Source organism: Anabrus simplex, chromosome 7 (genome assembly GCF_040414725.1).
Source record: "Anabrus simplex isolate iqAnaSimp1 chromosome 7, ASM4041472v1, whole genome shotgun sequence".
In the NCBI taxonomy this organism is placed as follows: domain Eukaryota; kingdom Metazoa; phylum Arthropoda; class Insecta; order Orthoptera; family Tettigoniidae; genus Anabrus; species Anabrus simplex.
The window spans coordinates 144,256,748-144,279,742 of NC_090271.1; the positions used below are offsets into that span (position 1 = coordinate 144,256,748).

The window sequence follows — 22,995 nt, forward strand, 5'->3', positions numbered from 1 at the left end:
TTAAAACGAAAACCACCACCACCACCACCACACATGAGACGTGATTAACTGAAACTTGCGCGGGCTCATTAAAATAATATAAACAAATACAGACTGTATTGAATCGTAATTTTTCAAAAGGGCATCCTTCACTACGTTGGCTATTTTCAGTTCATGAGAATTTTGAGAACTTTGTTAGTATACCCATCGTTTTCTGTTAGAGGGCATCAGTCTGTTCACTCAATTGCCCGTGGCAGGGGAAAGAACGTTAGGCCGTTTTTTTAAGCGCTATCATTCAGTGATATTTATTCAGTAATGAGGGCCATTGGAGATGATGTAAAAAGTAACAGGCGAGGGAAGTTTGTGGTCAAGAAAGTAAAGAATTTTGAGACTTTTGACTTCAAACAGCGGATAAAATAACACTACACAAAATAGCTTGTTCTGAAGTAAGCGACAAAAGAAAAGGGGGCGGGGGGCAGTAAAGGGCAATCAGAAACTCATATAATTTTGTATTTAATGAAGATATGCTAAGATAAATGAAAACCTTGACGCATATTAACGACGTTGAAATATAAAGTGCATATGTTTCTAGACCTTCAAAGGAGACTTGTTCCTTACCAGGCATGAGTGCATACCCTAGTTCAAGTAAAAGCAGTGAAATTGAAAGATTTCATCAAGTGCCGAACCCAGTCTTCTTCTTCTTATATCACTTATCCCATCCCGTAGTGGAGTTGCGGGTGCGAACTGGGTTGCAACTGTGGATTTAGCCCTGTTTTACGGGCGGATGTCCTTCCTGACGCCAACCCTATGTGGAGGGATGATTCATTATTAGCGTGCGTGTTTCTATAGTGAGTGGTAGTGCGGTGTTTTGTGAGGATATGAAGAGGAGTGTCTGGAGACAAACACAAAAACTTAGTTCACGAATAAGAGGAATTAATCATGTGCGTTTCAAATCCCTGAGCCGGCCAAGAATCGAACCAAGAACTCTCTGAACCTAAGGCCCAAACGTTGACAAAAGGAGTCGGAAAAGTTTTGACCTCAATAAAATGGGAAAAAGCCAGGAAGTAGAAAGGAATTTAAAACAGGAAACTATCATAGTGTGTGACAATGTTGTTGTTTTTGTTGTTGTTGTTGTTGGTGGTGGTGGTAGTGGTGGTAGGATTTTAGTTCTTTTGTGACCCCGGCGGTATTACGCGTAGAGGCCTAGGGAGTCCTTCATTTTCACACCGTTCATGGCCATTGTTTTCCTTTGGCCGATACCTTCATTTTTCGAAGTGTCGGAAACCTTCCATTTTTCCCTCTCATTAGTTGTACTTCCTCTTAAAACAATGATCACCACCACCACCTGGTAGGATTCTACAGCAACTGAAGGAATTGCCTGAAAGTACGGATTTGATACAGAGAGAAAGGACCGTGCACAAACAGACTCGGTAGGATCTTTCACATTCAGCCTCAGGGGCTCTCAACTTGGGAGCGTGGGTTGGTGACCACGGGACCCTTAGCTGAGTCCTGGCACCGCTTCCACTTACTTGTGTCAGGCCCTTCACTTTCATGTATGCCATCCGACCTCCCTTGGTCAACTGTTGTTCTTTTCTCACCCTGATGGTATTATATTTGCGAATCCTAGAGCGTCTTTCGTTTTCGTTTTCTTTGGCGGGTACCGTTATTTTGTGAAATGTCGGTCCACTTCCATTTTCCCCCCTCTGATTAATGTTAATAGACGATGGTAGCCAATTGTACTTCCTCCTAAAACAATAATCACCCCAGCCACAAGTACCTGCCTTTGAACATTTGAACTTCAGATAGAGACACTAATGGGTAGTAACACATTTTTAAATGCAGTCATCTGATATATCTTACAAAAATATCCCGATAGGTGGCAGGAGGAGTGCAGCTCCTAGAAGGTAGAAGGCCCCCGACATGAACTCAAGGGTATTCACGTAGAAGATGTTGAAGATGGGCGCATAGATAACTTGTGCCAGGGCTGAAAACACGCCGATCAACGAGTTCACCTTTCCTGCAAGAAAGCAATACACACATTACCCTGGTATGTTCATGCCAGGACTATAACACCTCACAACAATTCAGTTAACCCTTGAACGGTGCAGTATAAAGGGCAGGGGCGTACCCAAGGGAGGGGTGTGTGTTACTGGGGGTTAGAAACTCCCCCCTCCCATGGAAATTTTACAAAAAGAAAATAACCAGCAGCAGATAATACACAATGAACTAAATAAACCTTCAGATACATAATTGTAGAAACCAACAGATCTGTTGAATCTATTAGCTACCGGGCGAGTTGGCCGTGCGCGTAGAGGCGCGCGGCTGTGAGCTTGCATCCGGGAGATAGTAGGTTCGAATCCCACTATCGGCAGCCCTGAAGATGGTTTTCCGTGATTTCCCATTTTCACACCAGGCAAATGCTGGGGCTGTACCTTAATTAAGGCCACGGCCGCTTCCTTCCAACTCCTATGCCTTTCCCATCCCATCGTCGCCATAAGACCTATCTGTGTCGGTGCGACGTAAAGCCCCTAGCAAAAAAAAAAAAATCTATTAGCTAAGAAGCCTCGAAAGATGGATTTTAGATTGTAAGCAGAACATACAGTACCCTTCACTGTAAAATTGTTGAATTTGATAGTATTGTTCTTGCTCTGTGTTTTAATGTAATATTTTTTAGTGAACTGCAATCTGAATATCAACTAATAATTATGTTATTTGCTTTACGTTCCACTAACTACTTTTACGGTTTTCGGAGACGCCGAGGTGCTAGAATTTTGTCCAACAGGGGTTCTTTTATGTGCCAGTAAATCTGCCAACTCGAGACTGACGTATTTGAGCATCTTCAAATACCACCGGACTGAGCCAGGATCGAACCTGCCAAGTTGGGGTCAGAAGGCCAGCGCCTTAACCGTCTGAGCCACTCAGCCCGGCCGAATACCAACATAATTCACTTGCATCAGTGTCCGGCTCCATAGCTAGATGGTTAACGTGCTGGCCTTTGGTCACAGGGATCCCGGGTTCGATTCCCGGCAGAGTCGGGAATTTTAACCACCACTGGTTAATTTCGCCGAGGTGGGGGCTGGGTATATGTGGCATCTTCATCATCATTTCATCCTCATCACATTGCGCAGGTCGCCTACGGGTGTCAAATCAAAAGACCTGCACCTGGCTAGCCGAACATGTCCTCGAACACTCCCGGCACTAAAAGCCATACCTGTATCAGTGGCTTTATAATCACAAGTCTTGCATGCGCACACCACATATGCACAAGCACCTTCATTGTGTTCTATCACCATTTCGTAACTATAACACCCCCCCCCCCCACCTCTCTCCCCATCGGCCTATCCTGTCTACGCCGCTGGCTAGCATACACCGCTGTTTAGACAAAATGGTGCAGATATTTTTATTTTTAGAAGCATTGTAGTCTCTGAAAAAGTAGTTGAGTGCAAGACAACATCTACAGGTAAGTCTCTCAGTGGCACAAACTGCCCTGCTTGGTTTGCATGTTCCTGAAAAAACAACTCATGCTCAAATATACTGAGTGAGATGGTTTAACACAAGCGCAGATGTGTTGAAGAGATAAAATACTTCAGCCACCTTGTCAGAACATGTCGTTCTTTGGATTTTGAAGTTATTTCACTTAGTTGATCATGTCAATTTTTTATTTAGTGGTTAGGCAGTCCAACCCTGTCAAGTTTTGACTGCAAGATATCATGATCATGATCTCGGCTATTGTGTATTTACACAATGACAATGAGACAAGAACATAGTATGAATGCATTTTTTATTTGCTGCACATTCAACATTACACTCACACTTCCGTATATATCTTCATGTTTTTATGTGCTACACATTGTACATTACCTTCATATTTTATGATGCACATAACACCCAGAGTTGGTGTACTTCAGGGGGCCCCAACCACTCCCCCAACTCAGCGTGGCGATCAACCACAAGAAGAGATTCACCAACTAGTCGAGACATGCGACGCGCAGTTCTGGCACGAGGCAATGAATTATCTCTCGAAGGAAGAGAGAATTAATTTAGTACGATATTGTACGCCATGATACACCCCCTCAGTTGAGAGAACATTGCTGGCTCGTGTCAGAACTCGGATCGGTCTTCGGGCCAGAACTCACCTTAACAGCTGCAAAGGAAAGCTCTGCACCTGAGTTCTCGGCTTGTTGAAAAATCTCATTATCGCCTCCGCTGGGGACATTATTAGATGCGCATCTTGTATCTAGTAGGTGCAGACCGCACAGGGAACGAGTCTCCACCTGACGGCATCATTCATAATATTTGTATTTCTGGTACATCTTATCGAGTTGTATAACAGTGTCGGTAAATCAAGGGTGAGGATAATCCTCAAGTTCCGAAGATCTTAGCTTCGATCACAAATGGGAAGTTTCAGTTGTAGATAAATGCTTAACTCGCTACGCTGTACGAGTCAACATGACAAACTCCATGGTTTGTTTTAGTGTTCTCTCGTGGGACAGAAAACTAGAGTGCGATGTCTGATTATTTAAACCTATGTCAATTGTTTAGCGGAAAGGAAGATCTCTTGCATTATTACATTGTGGTTAGGCAGTCCAAGCCTGTCCAGTTTTTATTGAAGGATATTATTACCTCTAATAATGATCACGATATTGTTGAATTCTTCCTAAGATACAGTTGAAATCTTGACCGCAATACTATTTGGAAAACATACTCCATTTAAAACAATTTCAATGATTAATTAGTTTAAGATTCTGCTCTGAATTCATAGCAGTGTTGAAATGAAGACTAAATGTCTGAGAGTGAAACAGTTTGAATTTTATGGTTCATATTAGAAAGAGTGATGGAATGTGAACAAATTCGTGGGAATGGGTGCTCATTTGTGCTTCCTGAACCCAGTTTTGTTTTGAAGTGACTGTGGCAGATGGTGCACTGAATAATATTGTTGGCATTGTAGGGGTATAATGATCTGTACCTTCCGCCTACTCTCCATGATGATGCTGATTATTGTTTAAAGGGACCTAACATATAAGTCATCGGCCCCTGCCTATTCATCATTTCATACCAATTATTATCCGGTATCTGCAGGCGCTCCTTTCCAAAAGCGTCTGTTTGCTTATGTATTAATTATATGATACCATCTGAAACGATCACCAGCCAAACACCCGATATCCACACTACGCTTCCGGACATCTCTGAACCGAAGTTTACGTCCGCCAACCTTTCTTCTCCCGTCCTTTAATCCACCGTAGAGTATATTTTTAGGCAGCCGGTGATCTTACATCCGGATAACATGTCCCGTACACCGTAATTGTTTTTTTTGTGACCACTGTCTCAATATCTAACAAGTTTTCCCTTCGAAGTCCTTCAGTATTTCTGACGTAATAATTCCATTTGATGCGTAAGACTGATTTAAAACATTTCAGCTGGATACTATCTAACATAGCCTCCGTGGCTCAGACGGCAGCGCGTTGGCCTCTCACCGCTGGATAACGTGGTTCAAATCCCGGTCACTCCACATGAGATTTGTGCTGGACAAAGCGGAGGCGTGACAGGTTTTTCTCCGGGTACTTCAGTTTTCCCTGTCATCTTTCATTCCAGCAACACCCTCCATTATCATCTCACAGTATCTATCCCCCTGTGGGTGGGGGCGATAGAATAACACCCACGGTATCCCCTGCATGTCGTAAGAGGCGACTAAAAGGGGCCCGAGGGACTCTGAACTTTGGAACGTGGGCTGGCGACCACGGGGTCCTCAGCTGAGTCCTGACATTGCTTCCACTTACTTGTGCCAGACTCCTCACTTTCATCTACCCTATCTGACCTCTCTTGGTCAACACTTGTTCTTTTCCTACCCCGACGCTATTAGGTTTGTGAGGGCTAGGGAGTCTTTCATTTTCACGCCCTTCGTGGCCCTTGTCTTTTTTGACCGATATCTTCATTTTCCGAAGTGTCGAATCCCTTCCATTTTCCCCTCTGATTAATGTTATATAGAGGATGGTTGCCTAGTTGTAATTCCTTTTAAAACAATAATCACCACCACCACCATCATAGCATCTATCAGTCATTGATATATCACTTCGGCAGCGGCGACCCCATCGTACTAATAGCCTATATATACTGACTTAGCAAATGTCATGGGATAGTCACCTAATAGCGCGTGGGGCCTCCTCTGGCCCTGCGAACTGCAGTGAGACGCCGTGGAAGTGAGTCGACAAGTCCCTGGTAGTCCCATGGACGCAGCTGACACCAAACCGTTTGCAGAGCGGCCGCCAATGCTTGTCTGTTCGTGGGTGCAGGATCCATGGCACGGAGCCTGCGTTCCAGGACATCCCAGATATGCTCGATAGGGTTCACATCGGGGCTCCTGAGTGGCCATGGCAGTCGTTGGACCTCCGTTGCATGTTCCTGGAACCATTCCCGGGCGACGTGGGAGCGATGTGGCGGCGCGCTATCATCTTGTAACACCACAGAACCGTCTGGGCGCTGGAAGGCCAAAAATTGGTGGAGATGGTCTCCGAGCAGCTCAACATACCGCGTACCGTTCAAAGTCTCTTCCAGAACAACTAGGGGGCCCGTACAGTACCAGGAAAATGCACCCCAGACCATAACAGAGACACCAGCGCCCTGGACCACACCTTCGAGGCAGGCGGGATACATCTCTTCATGTGGTCTGCGCCATACACGGTGCCTCCCATCGGCATGGTGCAGTTGAAATCGTGATTCGTCCGACCACAGCAGTTACGCCATTGTTCCAGTGTCCATCCCTGGTGACTGGCGACAAATGCGCGTCGTTGTGCCCGATGACGTTGGGTTAACAATCAATCAATCAATCAATCAATCAATCAATCAATCAATCAATCAATCAATCAATCAATCAATCAATCAATCAATCAATCAATCAATCAATCAATCAATCAATCAATCAATCAATCAATCAATCAATCAATCAATCAATCAATCAATCAATCAATCAATCAATCAATCAATCAATCAATCAATCAATCAATCAATCAATCAATCAATCAATCAATCAATCAATCAATCAATCAATCAATCAATCAATCAATCAATCAATAAATAAATAAATAAATAAATAAATAAATAAATAAATACTGATCTGCATTTAGGGCAGTCGGTCAGGTGGCAGATTCCCTATCTGTTGTTTCCCTAGCCTTTTCCTAAATGATTTCAAAGAAATTGGAAATTTATTGAACATCTCCCTTGGTAAGTTATTCCAATCCCTAACTCTCCTTCCTATAAATTAATATTTGCTCCAGTTTGTCCTCTTGAATTCCAACTTTATCTTCATATTGTGATCTTTCCTACTTTTATAAACGCCACTCAAACGTATTCTTCTACTAATGTCATTCCACGCCTTCTCTCCGCTGACAGCTCGGAACATACCACTTAGTCGTGCAGCTCTCCTTCTTTCTCTCAGTTCTTCCCAGCCCAAACTTTGCAACATTTTTGTAACGCTACTCTTTTGTCGGAAATCATCCAGAACAAATCGAGCTGGTTTTCTTTGGATTTTTTCCAGTTCTTGAATCAGGTAATCCTAGTGAGGGTCCCATACACTGGAACCATACTCTAGTTGGGGTTTTACCAGAGACTTATATGCCCTCTCCTTTACATCCTTACTACAACCCCTAAACACCCTCATAACCATGTGCAGAGATCTGTACCGTTTATTTACAATCCCATTTATGTGATTACCCCACTGAAGATCTTTCCTTATATTAACACCTAGATACTTACAATGATCCCCAAAAGGAACTTTCACCCCATCAACGCAGTAATTAAAACTGAGAGGACTTTTCCTATTTGTGAAACTCACAATCTGACTTTTAACCCCGTTTATCAACATATCATTGCCTGCTGTCCATCTCACAACATTTTCGAGGTCACGTTGTAGTTGCTTACAATCTTGTAAGTTATTTATTACTCTATAGAGAATAACATCTTCCTCAAAAGCCTTACATCTGATTCCTCTCCTTTACTCATATCATTGATATATATAAGAAAACATAAAGGTCCGATAATACTGCCTTGGGTAATTCCCCTCTTAATTATTACAGGGACAGATAAAGCTTCACCTACTCTAATTCTCTGAGATCTATTTTATAGAAATATAGCAACCCATTCAGTCACTATTTTGTCTAGTCCAATTGCACTCATTTTTGCCAGTAGTCTCCCATGATCCACCTTATCAAATGCTTTAGACAGGTCAATCGCGATCCAGTCCATTTGACCTCCTGAATCCAAGATATCTGCTATACCTTGCTGGAATCCTACAAGGTGAGCTTCAGTGGAATAACCTTTCCTAAAACCGAACTGCCTTCTATCGAACCCGTTATTAATTTCACAAACATGTCTAATATAATCCGAAGGAATGTCTTCCCAAAGCTTACATACAATGCATGTCAAACTTACTGGCCTGTAATTTTTAGCTTTATGTCTATCACCCTTTCCTTTATACACAGGGGCTACTGCAGCAACTCTCCGTTCATCTGGTATAGCTCCTCCGACCAAACAATAATCAAATAAGTACTTCAGATATGTTACTATATCCCAACCCATTGTCTTTAGTATATCCCCAGAAATCTTATCAAATCCAGCCGCTTTTCTAGTTTTCAACTTTTGTATCTTATTGTAGATGTCATTGTTATCATATGTAAATTTTAATACTTCTTTAGCCTTAGTCTCCCCCTCTATCTGGACATTGTCCTTGTAACCAACAATCTTTACATACTGCTGACTGAATACTTCTGCCTTTTGAAGATCCTCACATACACACTAACAGTGGCACCCGTGTGCGGCGCTGGCTCTCATACCCCATAGATCCCATGTTCCTACGGATTGTCCACTGGGAGACGTGTCTATCACGGCCTGTGTTGAAATGAGCCGTGATTTTTTGCACGGTTGCCCGTCTGTCATTATTGACAATCCGTCTCAGATGTCGCCGCTCACGGTCATCGAGGGTGGCTGGACGGCCAGTCGTTCGTCTGTTGTGGACGGTGACACCCGCATTCAACCATTCACGATACACCCTGGACACAGTTGATCGTGTGAAGCCGAATTCCCGCAGCACTTCCGAAATCGCACTTCCCATCCGTCGGACACCGACCACCATACCCCGTTCGAACGGTATCAGCTCACGACGACGTTCCACGTTACACCTGTCACATGCACAGCCACTGCTCACAAGGTCTCCTATACAACTGACGCTGGCACTGGGGGCGTGGTGTGCGGAGACAACACACCTGCGCATCAGTGCTCTGCTATCCCATGACATTTGCTCAGTCAGTGTATATGGTTCAATCGTTCCATCCCTGATCCGATCAAAGACTGGAAAACAGGTTGTAAGTTTCCATTTTCACTATCTAACATCTTGATATGCCTTCGATAGGGACATCAAGTATCAGAAGCGTACAGAACATCCTTGAACATTAAGTTTTGTGTATAATTTCTGGTCATGGGACGAGAAAACGCGCCGGCTAAGCTTCTCGAAAGAAGCTTCTGCTGCTGGACTGATTCGGCAGTTGATTTCAACGTCCAATTGTTAAAACGCTGCCCAGCGTCTTTAATTTCTCCAGGGAAGTAGCCAAGCGGAGGGAGGGTGTTACTTGAAAATTTTCCACTCTGTAACGGCAGTTAAGGCCGTTAACATGTAAAATGAAAGTTAAATAATATTATTCTTATTATTTGTATCATATAATAGTGCGGAAGAGTGAAATATAATTGTATTTTAGCATCCTGCATGACAGTGATAAACCTGTTGACCTTGATCGTATTGTTCTTGTTCTGTATTTGAATGTAAGATTGTTTAGTGTACTGCAGTCTAAATATCAACATAATTCACTTGTATCGGTCTCCTTATAATGACAAGTGCGCGCACCACACCCGCACAAGCACCTTCAATGTGTTCTATCATCAGACTATAAACACTAACCCCCCCCCCAAATGGGCCAATCCTGGTTGCACTACTGATGCAAGGTGTGTCTTATAAACCCATATCGAGCGCTAAAGCAGCTGCCTCAGCCCAACTTATGTCGCGTGCGGCCGCCCTTCTTTAAGCGTGTGTATAATCTTATATGGAATCTTACCTTATAAAAGATGCTGGAAATGTCATCTTTCATAATGAGATACTTCATAAACATCATTAGTATTTTCTGCACACCAATAGCGAGAGTTATGACTGTTCACATGACCATTAAGATGAAACCAGGCCTCATCTGAAAAGAACGCAAGCTTTGGGGCGAATAAACGGTTATTCAATGATGAAAGATACCACTCACAATATCTCACTCTTGTGGCTGGATCAGCAGTTTTTAAACAGCACGGTTTGATGTGTAACAGCTTTGTAGCTCTACGTGCAGAAGAAACCGAAACCCCTGCTTGTCTTGCTAATTTTGTGAGTGATTTCTTCGGTAACCGTTCAAGATTCGCACCAATGTCATCTAGCTTTTCCTCTTTTGCGCGCATGTTCTGTTATTGACCACTGAACCAGTAGTTTCAAATGTATTTACAATTACGTGAATTGAAAGTGACACTTCACCAGCAAATTGCTGAACAAATAGCATCGCGTATCCGCCGAGCCGACTCGAAATAACTTTTATATACGAAAATACGGTGTTGCAATGGTAACTGTCTCACCATGTTAACAGCTGAGATTCAGACTAGCTATTGATGTTAGGTCGAACACAGGCACGCTCCTTGCCAGGTCAAGAACTACGCGCGCGCCTCCCGTACAGCTGCTCAGGTCTCCGAGAGTAGAAACGCCGCTGGGCGGTCTGGATTTATAAGAGAAACCCATTAGTCCACCTCACACACAATTAATTAGACCTCCATATATCGTTGACTTCCAAAACGTAAAATAAGTCTAGAGGTCAAAATTTCCACTCTCTAACGGCAGTTAAGGCCGTTAACATGTAAAATAAAAGTTAAATAATATTATTCTTATAATTTGTATCATATAATAGTGCGGAAGAGTGAAATATAATTGTATTTGAGCATCCTGAATGACAATGATTATAAAATCCTCTTTATGTCAGATATGATCATTCGATAGTTCTGATTCGATGGTATGTTTTTGATGTATATATAATTTTTGTATATTTAATCATATTCGGGTAAAATTTTGTAGAAGACAAGCACTGTTCAGAGAATACGGTACTGAAAGATAAACAACAATTGTGACTTGGCCATTCATTCCACTCTTCCTGATCTGTAGACAAAACGACTTAAATGCCACTCATCAATCATATATGTAGAGAAAATGGCGGAAAGTAATTTCTATCCCAAAGTTCAATGGAAGGAAGAGTGACCCTCTATAACAGAACAACACGACTCTTCTGGCTCTTGCTTCATGAAATTCGTGGTTTGGCCTGATGGAAAGAACTAAGTTCATCCTTAATAAGACCCGTTACGGTCATGATGTCTGCGCTGCAGCTCTGTTTAAGTGGGGTTAAGATCCAATCCACCGAGTGTGAGTGTCGTGTCTCTCCTCAGAGTATCGAACACATTGTGAGAGAGTGTAATAGAAGAGCCTATTCTAGTGAATTGTCTGACTTTCTGGAGGCAAATACAGAGGCACTGGACTGGATACAGGTGCTGGGCATTAAACATATTAGTGTATTTAACGCTTTATAACCTCTGTGCTTTTCAATATTCTTCATGTATAGCTGTCATACGGTAAATAAACAAATTGATAGTTGGTATAATGGTAGATATTAGTGTATATAGTGAAACGGGAATGCCCTGTCGACATTCGCCCTCAAAGTATTTCTTACGCAAATCGCGCTAACACCCGTCTACTAGGGTTTGAAACGACCGCTGAGCGTTCCGGCAGCGGATGTGACAGCGAGACAGGTGGTCGCTCGTTGCAGGGAGCCAGGCAAAGCCAAGTGACGTCACGGTCGAACATTCCATTGCTTCTAATTCGTTAACTCCAGAGTGGAATGTCTGATCAAAATTTTAAGCACGTCATCATGTAGATTCTTATAACAGATAATAATGTACCAAATTTCAATCGGCGGAAGAATAGCAGAATTATTAAAGGTTGAAGAATCTTGTATTTGAAATTTTGCAAGCCGACCCACGCGTATAAAAGAAGCGTGCCGGTTCAGTAAAAGTCATGTGGGAACACAGTATATCCAGAATATATACGTTTGAAAGCCTGTGTCACACACTACTGAATGCCATCGATTAATGCACAGGTGGCTTGTTAACAACGCACGACGTAATATTGGAAGGCTACCGCTCGTGGTCCAAGATGGATATAAGAAAAGTTGAACAACAGTCATGTGTGAAAATGACTGGCCTCCATGGCAGCTAATCGCGCTCAGTGTCATGCAGGGCTGGGATAAATAATGAGTATCATATCAAACTTGTAAGTTTTTAACACGTAGACACGTAGAAACTGTTGAACTCTCAGAGAATGAACATCCTGCATCCGCTCACATAGAAGCGTCATTGACGGAAGCACTTACAGAGAACAGGGATATAATACAATGCATATACAAATCTTCCATTCCGTCCCTTGATGGGGTGTGGCGGGCTTCCTCCGGTTATGTTGCAGGAATTTGAGGTGTGGAGAAGGGTTCGAGGGGAGTGGCGGTGGTCTATAAAAGGAATTGTTCCAGCATTTGCCTTAGTGAGGAAAAGGGGAAACTACAGAAAAATATTCTCAGGAGAGCCGATAGTGGAACCAGCACACCACCTCCCGAATGCAGAGCCATAGCTGCTCTGTGAAAGGCGTTTGACTGTGCAGGAATTATCCACACATACTGATATTTCTGTGTCAAGAGTGTTCCGAATTTTACAACAGGCTTTATATTTGCACAAGATTTGTGTTAATTGGGCCCATAAGATTATTTCAGTTTATTAATCTTTCGATTGAGCGTTACGAAGCTCTATTTTGTGCTGGAACTGAGAACAACATTTCAGTCTGGGTCTTTGGATGAATCCCCCTTATGGATGAGGGGCGGTGGAATAACACGTCTCCCTGTGTGGGTGGGGGTAAAATAACACCTGCGTCTCCTGTGTGGTGGTGGTCGTTATTGTTTTAAGAGAAAGTACAATTAAATGGGCCTCCTCTTTATAACACTAATCAGAGAGAAAAATGGAAGGGATCCGACACTCCGAAAAATGAAGGTATCGGCCTAAGAAAGACAAGGCCCACGAAGGGCGTGAAAATGAAACACTCCCTAGGTCTCGAGTGGTCTAATACCGTCGGGGTCGGAAAATAACAAGAGTTGACCAGGGGAGGTCGGACAGGATAGATGAAAGTGAGGAGCCTGGCACAAGTAAATGGAGGCAATACCACGACTCAGCTAAGGGCCCCGTGGTGGCAACCCATGTCCCAAGTTGAGAGCCTTTGGTCCCCCTTTAGTAGCCTCTTACGACAGACAGGGGCTATCGTGGGTGTTGTTCTACCGCCCCCAGGGGTTCTCAACTTGGGAGTGTGGGTTGGCGATCACGGTGCCCTTAGCTGAGTCTTAGCATTGCTTGCACTTACTTGCGCCAGACTCCTCACTCTAACTATCCTATCCGACCTCCCTTGGAGAACTCTTGTTCTTTTCTGACCCCGACACTATTAAAGTATTCGAGGCCTAGGGAGTCTTACATTTTCACGCCATTCGTGGCCCTTGTCTTTCTTTGGATGTTATCTTCACTTTTCGAAGAGTAGGGTCCCTTCCATTTTTTTCTGTGGTTATTGTTAATAGATGATGATTGCCTTGTTGTACTTTCTCTTAAAATAATAATCACTACCACCTTACCCAATTTTTTCAGTTTCTGATGATTGGTCGATTTCCTTCCACGATTTCCCCTATCAGTGTGTTCGAAGGATTCACCTAAACCGGTGTTTTGTTTGTGGTTATACTTCCGTTAAAAATATTGTTATTTGTCCTCTTCTTCGCGGTATGTATGTTTGATGCATGGTTGAGTTGGTGTGTATGTTGTGAAAGACAGGTGAGTAAATGAGAGACGTGTATCGAAGTTTGGCTGAGTATTGCTTGATTGAAGTGTGAAACGATCAAGACCTGATTTGATCTTATTATGATTATATCATCGGCCGGTAAAAAAAAAAAATATTTTCTTCTCCCTTTTGTCTACTAATTTAATTCAGAGTGCGAAGGATGATCATTTTAGTGAGACTTACAACTATTTGTGGAGGTTATGGTTGTTCTATGACGAATATAATCAGGAGTTAAATAACGTTATCTACCTGCAGTGTGCTAGCTCCTGTACTGTTTAACATCTATACTAATGATCAGCCACTCTCGCAAGGAAATAAGACTTTTCGTTATGCAGATGATCTCGCTCTAGCAGTTCAAGGGGCAAGCCTTGAAAAAAAAAATGCTGAAGAGAAGCTCTCACATGTTCTGTAAGATCTAAGGAGAACCAGCTGAAACCGAATCTATCAAAAACAAAAGTCTGTGCCTTTCGCCTCAAAACAGGCAGGTGTCATGAAAACTGCAGGTGACCTGGGAAGGTGCACAACTAGACCAGTGCTTCACACTCAAATATCTATGAGTAGCTCTCGATCAAGCAGTAACCTACAGAATACACTGCTTGAACACCAAAAGGAAGGTAGCAGCAAGGAACAACATTTTTCGGAAACTGTCGGGTAGAACCTCGAGGACGCAGCCTCACACCTTAAGAACTTCAACTATAGCTTTTTGCTATTCAGCTGCAGAATACGCCTGTCCCATCTGGTATCGATCCAGCTATGTTGACCAAGGGGATATTGCCTTAAATGAGACTAGCAGACTCGTTACAGGTTGTTATAGGTCTATACCACTTGAAACAGTGTACTGTCTAGCAATTATCTCACCTCCAGATATACGTCGTAAGTCTGCAGCCAGACTAAAGAAATCTAAGGCATTGAGATTGACGACCCATGCACCATATGGTTATCAACCAGCAACCTGAAGGCTTCAGTCAAAGAAAAGTTTCCTTCATTCAACAGGAAGCCTCAATGCACCACCTTCAACATTTCGAGTAAATTAATTGCTTTCCAGATACAACTACCTCGTAGAATGGATGGTACCTTATGAAAGCTTTTGTTCAGGTCACGAGGAAAGTTGGTCAATATGAAAGGCAATCAACAGGCTGCGCACTGGAGTTGGCAGATCAAAGATTAACATGAGAAAGTGGCTGTTCGTCTGCGACTCCACACTGTGTAAATGTGGTGAAAAGCAGACCATGAACCATCCCCTTGTCTGCAAGTTTTGCCCAACTACATGTTCTCCTTAAAACCTGATTGATGCCACCAAGGAAGCGTGCGAATTGGCTAGATAATGGTTACACTACATTTAAATTGTAGTTGTGTAGGGTAAACCCATGTGATGTGATATTATCTTGTTAACAGAAATTATAATACGCTTGTAGTACCAATTTTTGGATGTTTTATGTTATCTGTTAATATCCTTGACGTTACAGGTTTCTGACACGATTAAACAAACAAACAAACAAACAAACAAACAAACAAACAAACAAACAAACAAACAAACAAACAAACAAACAAACAAACAATAAATAAATAAATAAATAAATAAATAAATAAATAAATAAATAAATAAATCTACTGTGGAGAGCGAATTTCTACCTTTTAATTTCCTAACTGTATTCTTTCTTCAGGTGTGGGGATATATCTGTTTGTATATGAATTAGGGTGATATGTGGCTTCCCTACATTTCTGCATGGTTGTGCTTCTATGACAGTTTTATATGGCAATTTATTATTATTATTATTATTATTATTATTATTATTATTATTATTATTATTAATTGTTATACGCAAGAGACTTGTTTCCCCATTTTCTTATTAACTATACTAAAACTTAATAATACATATTACAACTTCAGATTTCTTATATATTGGTATCATGATTCATTTCAATATTCTTATCACTCCTCACTCGTATAGTTTTGATTTCTCTGTATATATTTTGAGCAATATAGATTTAAAATTGATACGACTTATTACAATATTAACTCCCCTTGGTTGTTTCATTTTTATTTTATTTTATTTTGACCCAGCGTTTGTAGAGGTCTGTGGCACAATATAACTTGTGGTTATAATGCACAGTTATGTTTACATACTAAGTTCACAATACACATCTGATTACTACAATGGATACCGAGGACGCTGTTTGGGCGGCAAATTTGAAGAGTGTTTTCCACAGTTTCTCCATATGTACCATAATTAAGGTCATAGTCGCTTCCTCCCAAGTTCTAGCCGTTTCCTATCCCATGGTAGCCATAAGACCTGTGTGTATCGTTGCGACGTAAAACAAACATAAACAGTATAAAAAGAACTAAAACGAATAGCCATGTTTACTTACCAAAATCTTCGGGAGGCACAAATTTGGAAGACAGAGAACGTGCGACGATAATGGTAGAGCCGATCATAATGTCCACTACTTGACCTGGAAATCAGAGAAATTACTTAAATTCACAATATCTGGCAATTATGTTGAATTCGGTACAATTCAATATAGAATATTCAGTGATCAAAGACCCAGCAGACCACGCGCTGCTTCAACAAACTTCTTTCAGTTACCTCTATTCTGTGCTTGGTTCCTTTAAGTGTCGTAGAGACCGAGGGCTGTCAGGTCCTTCACCAGGTCATCCATCCAGCGAAGTCGTCCTAGGGGGCGTCTGGCGTTTGGCTTCCCTTCGACTGCCTTTTCACCAGTATTTATTCGGGCATGTGGGCTAGATGGCCTGTCGATTGGATTCGACACCTCTTCTGTTTCTGCAGGATTGTTATTTGTTGCATCAGGAGATATATTTATTCTTTCTTCCTTCTCCTCCATGTTCCGCTTTCCAGTACAGGACCCCAAATCTTCCTCATAACTTCTCTTTCAAAAATTAATACTTTTTTCCTTTTCTCACATTGTCAAACTTAAAGTTTTCGATCCTCAGGATTACTCGGCATATCATCGTGTTGCACATTTTCATCGGAATGTTCGCTGATTTTGATCTTTAGTTGAGTGCCTCACTGATGGCACACGTGTATCTTTGCTCCACTGCTATCCTCTTTTTGATAGCCATTGAGAGGTTGTTGTCACTGCTAAACCAAGGTCTCAAATACTGGAACGGATTAGTCTTATTGGACCTGAGGATGTCTATCTCGAAGGAGTCCTCCCTATCCTTGGTTGTTTGTTTCATTTTTCTTTGAATTTCTGGTGCCCCAGCTTTTGTGGAGGTCTGTAGCACAATATCGCTAGCGGCTATAATGTACAGCTACATTTACATACTACGCTTTATCTTACCGGGCGAGTTGGCCGTGCGGTTAGAGGCGTGCGGTTATGAGCTTGCATCCGGGAGATAGTGGGTTCGAATCGCACTGTCGGCAGCCCTGAAGATGGTTTTCCGAGGTTTCCCGTTTTCACACCAGGCAAATGCTGGGGCTGTTCCTTAATTAAGGCCACTGCCGCTTCCTTCCAACTCCTAGATCTTTCCTATCCCATCGTCGCCATAAGACCTGTCTGTGCGACGTAAAGCCATAAGCAAAAAATAAACGTCTTATCTTAATTCACCAATAGTATAGCGTTTCCGGCATAACTGTCCTTCCAGGATAAATATATTTTTACTCTTTATTTTAAGCAATTTTTCATCCCCCCCCCCCTGAAGGGGGAGGTGAGCCAACTAGAAGGTAACACTTTCTCCTGGCCAGGTCGATATATTTATTTCAGCCCCTGTTTTGATTCATCCCCTGTGGGTGGGGGCGGAGAATAACATCCACGGTATCCCTTGCTGTCGTAAGAGGCGACTAATAGGGGCTCCAGGGTCTCTCAATTTGGGAGCATGGGTTGGCGATCATGAGGGTTTTAGCTGAGTCCTGGCATTGCTTCCACTTACTTGTGCCAGTCTCCTCCCTTTCATCTATCCTATCCGACCTCCCTTGGTCAACTCTTGTTCTTTTCCGATCCAAGCGATATTGAAGCTCTTGAGGCCTAGGGAGTCTTTCATTTTCATGCTCTTCGTGGGTGGCCCTTGTATTTCTTTAACCGATACCTTCATTTTTCGAAGTGACGTATACCTTCAATTTTTTCTCTCTCATTGGTGTTGTATAGAGGATGATTGTCTAGTTGTACTTCCTCTTAAAACAATATTCATCACCAACACTGTTTTGATTCACCAGGTAGCACTGTATAATCCGCGAATGTGATGCATTTGAAATTACTTCCCATCCGCATTCCACTCCACTTCTATTGTCTGCATTCCATCATCACTTTCTGCAGAAATGCGTTAAACAGCACACGCAAAAGTGAATCCCCTTGTTTAAAACCAGTCTTAATATCAAATTTGCCTGATGTGACCCCACGGAACCCACTGATGCACTCTACACTTCCATGCTAATTGGTACCATTCTCACTAACTCTTCAGCGATTGCGTTGTAGAGGGTCTTTCTATGTATGCTGTCGTCTGCATGCTGAAAGTCGACGGAAAGGTTATAGCATGTTTTAATCATAATTTATCAGATAGTTGCCTTAAAGTGAAAAAAGTGGCCTATTACTCATCTATTAGGCCTGAAGCCAGCTGGATAGTCCGGGGTGATATTATCTACGAAGGGGTACAGTTTATCAAGGATAACATTATCAACACATACAGATCGGTAGTTTTTCATATTATATTTCCTCTAGTGAACTGACGTGGGGCGATTTATAGCGAGTTTGTAGTATCGGGGAGTACAGAGCATTTTCATCAGGACAAGAAGAGGGTGATTAGTCTAACCATGGAATAATATTAATTTAGTTCATCTGAAATGATCATTGTCAAAACTAAGTACCAACTGGAGGCAGCATTCAGGTGCAGAAGAAAGTGTCTTCCAATAAAGCCACTAAGATAAATATCCTAAATTTGGAAATCAAGTGGAATAGTGTTGTAATAGAAATACATAGCTGCAGCTATGAGATGATAATGCACGACTTTATCGATAAATGATGTTCTTACCCTTGATTACTCCCTCTAAATCTCTTAAATCCTATCTGCTTCTTAGAATGTATTGCTGGTTATTGCACCCTGCTGTCATCCTGTGATTCTAATCAGATATTTACTAATACAAGAATAAACCAAGTAATTATGACGTCTGTGGTAGGAATGGGAACTTGTACGGTAATTATGAGGGTATTTGGTAATTTTGAGGTTGATACGATATAATACAGTAGGTTGTACGCTACTGGTAATATACCGTATACGATAATTTAAGAACAGTGTTGATAATATCGCCCATCCGTATTCATTGTGCGATTTTTTTCTTGTTCGTACGTTTAGTGGATTCAGGTGGTCGATGATTTTCATAAGGTATGTAGGTGTTGTCGATAGACACCTTGATGTAATTCCCCTCCGTAGCAATACCTGGTGGTGGCGGTAGTAGCCTTTCATAACACTGCCAAAACATTCCGAAGCTCCTCGGGGAATTGAATCGAACTCGTTTACACTTTAGCTGCAGAGTGCTGATGCTGCGCCAGCTGCATATCTTCATCATCATCTGAGAGAATAATAAAGTAAACCTCTCTTTATGAAAGAGATTTATTCAAGACCTACGATAATACAGTATCAGTAAATACATAATTTAGAAGACTCGGCACGGTACTTTTCTGTTCCGAGATTGGCAATGCTGGTCTGTGCCTTGATCGATTCATTTGATGAAACTGGAATCATATCATTGGCGAGCAGGTACTGCTGCTACTGCTTATAACTCCAGTGTCTTTGCCAGTTACTACAGTTCACAGTATCACCACTTTTAAAGATCTCTTGTATGCCTACCAACTGCTCTTTTTAAGGAGTACTTAGAGCATCAGCTGAGGACATGAATTCTTCAAGTTGAACCGTCATCATGGACGTACGACGTTTCTTAAGTAATAAAGATACTGACGCCAAGTATTATTAGGTTGATCGATTCATAGTAACACTATACATAATACAAAAATAATAATTTCAACTTTCATTCAGGAAAGAGGGATCATTGAAATAATTGGACTTATACAGTCGAAGAGTACAGAATTCATGTGTAGGACAGTGAATAAAAACGTCCACCTTGCGTACCTCCAGATTCGTTGAAGATTTCGACATTTTGTTTCCATTTTCATACGGGGCCCGAAAATAATATGAATACTACTTCCACGAGATTGAAAATGATGGAGATATTGATGTTACCTTTCGTTTCTCCTTTTCAAATCGAACTATATAAGTTTCAACCACCAGCACGACAGTGTTACATTAGGCAAATTCAGCGGTGTAGTAGCGTACGAGTTTGGGAACAAATTCGTCACCGCAGACTATTCTCTTCCAGTTGTAGTGCGTTTATGTTGGATGTTATTCAGCAGGAGAAGGTCTTAGTGGATAGGCATATGTCAGGAATTATTGGTAACTATGTTGTGTGTTCTGTCCAGTTGGAGACGACTGTAGTTAGTTGCTTTACATCAGAGGACATAAGCAGAGAACGATGGAATCCACTATCAGGACACGTTTAATATTTGTGGCTAATTGGAAACAGTAGAGAGATTTATAAAAATTGTTCACTATTAGTTAGCACGAAACATGAAAGTAAACAAGATCGTTAGTTGTTCTGCTGTGTAAATTATAAGAGCATGGAAATATTTCTAGCGTTCAGCATGTCCTGCTGAAGAATTTAATTTAGGTAATAAATTGGGTAATAATATTAACTTTTTAAACATTTAAATATCTGTAGGTGCGTTAGTATAATACTTATAAAGACAGATTTTCATAAGGAGTTCTAATTTCTACAGCTTTTGCATTCGAACAGGCAATAGACATGGTATTTTGTATCGATATCCGTTCAAACTGTCATGAAGGTAATATTTTTTTCAATTAAATAATACGATACGCCTGTAAACTTCGATTTAAAGAAATAAGTTAAAGAGAATACAAGGTATTTCACTGTTGAATTATTCCACAGTCTTTGGACTGTTGACGAATGTTAGCTGCATTCCGATGAGATCAAACAGTAGAGGGTAGCTGAAAAAACAATAATACAGGAAACATCTGATTACTGTACCCGATAATTTGTAGTTCCAAGTCCCCAGCATGCTTCGCACTTTGCACCTTCGATTATTCATCGAGTAAAAGTTAATAATGAAATTTCTATATCCCAATAATTGCAGTTCAAGTCTCCGGAGTAGATTCGACTACAGTTTTTTAGATAAATTATTGTACTCAACCTCATATTTTTCAGCATTTAAGGACACTTTTATTTTCCGCCCGCGTAGTAGGGAAAATAATAGTAATCCACCAGCAGTAAAAATAACATGACCGTATTTCAGTTAAGAACTGTAGTGTAGATACGAGATATTAGGTAGTATCTTGCCTGATAAAATCGTGTGTATCTGTGTGTACGGTAGCCCTCAGCATTTAACCAAACGGCAGTTTTCATTTCTATTAGAGCATAGTAGAATAAAATAGTAGGCCTACTACTAATAATCTGCCTACGCATTTAGCTTTGTTGGTAATCTTTGAGTAGTTCTTGCGAATTTAAAACTATAATTATAATTTCCATTTCTGTTTGTGCTTAGTAATAACCTGTTGTAATTAGGATACGTCTGAACGTAGTTTAAATTATTGTAGTGTATTTTATTAGAAATTAGTGTGGTTATTCTATTGCTGTGAAATACATTGTGCAGTATAGTTGAAGAATCTGTAGTAACTCTCTTACTAGAATTATGTTGTAGTGAAATGAAATGGCGTATGACTTTTAGCGCCGGGAGTGTACGAGGGCACGTTCGGCTCGCCAGGTGCTGGTCTTTTGATTTGACTCCCGTAGGCGAGCTGCGTCTGGTGATGAGGATGAAATGATGATGAAGACGGCACATACGTTCAGCCCCTTGCCAATTGGTCAGCGAAACTGACCAATTATGGTTAAAATTCCCGACCTTGCGGGGAATCGAACCCGGGAACACTGTGACCAAAGGCCAGCACGATAACCATTTAGCCATGGAGCTCTGTTGTAGTAATTAGGGTAGACTTAACTGCAGTTTATAATTGTGTAATTCCAGTGTATTCCTTTCGGTTTTCAGTAATTAACAGCAGTTTTCATCCTGTTAGGGTGTTGTAGGATAACAATTTAGTACAACTAAGTAGTATTGTAGTGTAGTAGTAGCCTGTATTAATTACCGAATTGTCGTATGAACTTTGTGTACTAACCTAGACAATATTTCTTTCCTTTTATGTTTATTTAGCACAGAAAAAGTTATTTTCTTTTTCTTTTTCCTTTCATTATTCCGTAAAGAATGACTAAGGAGTGCAAATGTAGGAACTGTGGGTGTGGCGAGGCATTAAAGCGTATGAGGGAGGAGTTGGAGAGTTTGAGAGAGATAATTAGGATTCTCTCAGAGGACTTGAAGGAAAGTAGGACTCCCTCAAACAATGTACAGTACACGGTAGTTGTAAAAGAGGGATGGGAAGGAAAGGGGGAGGGATTGTCGAAGACAGATGGTCTAATGTTTTAAGGGGTTGGAGATTGAAGGTTACGGGCTCTATTCAGGAACAGAATTCAGGTCAGGTATCTGAGAAATCGGTACGAGTCACTGGAGTTACAACAACAGAGCGAAAATGAGGAACAGGGAACTGTTGCTGACAAGTGGGGAAGTAGGATGAAAGGAAAAGGTAGGGAAGGGAAATGTAGAACAGAGGATAGGAAAGTACAGGTGAAACAGGGTCATTGGAGGAAGAAAAGGGAGGAGGAAGTAGCTTCTGCAGAAATGAGGAAATATAGGGCTGACCAGGAGGTGAAGGGATCAAATGAGGTGGGTAGGGTTGAGGCTCTGGCATGGGGCATTCCATTGTTAGACATGTGGGGAAAGTACGTGGAGGAAAGGAAACCAGCAGAGTGTTATCCAGGAATTAGGTTAAGGCTGATGTTGAGGGAAGTGAAAGAGAAGGAGGAGGGAATGGAGAAGGTGGTGGTGTTTCACGCTGGTACCAACAACGTAAGGCAAGCAGGTATAAGTACCAATATAGTTGGAGATGTGTTGGATCTGGTAAATGCAGC

At 41.6% G+C, this 22,995-nt stretch overlaps 1 protein-coding gene across 1 annotated transcript in view; it reads right to left on the reverse strand.

The window, feature by feature from the left end:
- LOC136877742 (lysosomal proton-coupled steroid conjugate and bile acid symporter SLC46A3) overlaps positions 1-22,995 on the reverse strand; it is a 62,132-nt gene that overhangs the window by 3,906 nt on the left and 35,231 nt on the right. The window contains exons 6-7 of the mRNA XM_067151950.2: positions 16,322-16,405; positions 1,840-1,996 (exon numbers count right to left, since the gene is read on the reverse strand). Coding sequence (XP_067008051.2) covers positions 1,840-1,996; positions 16,322-16,405 — 241 coding nt within the window. The remainder of the gene's footprint in view (positions 1-1,839; positions 1,997-16,321; positions 16,406-22,995) is intronic.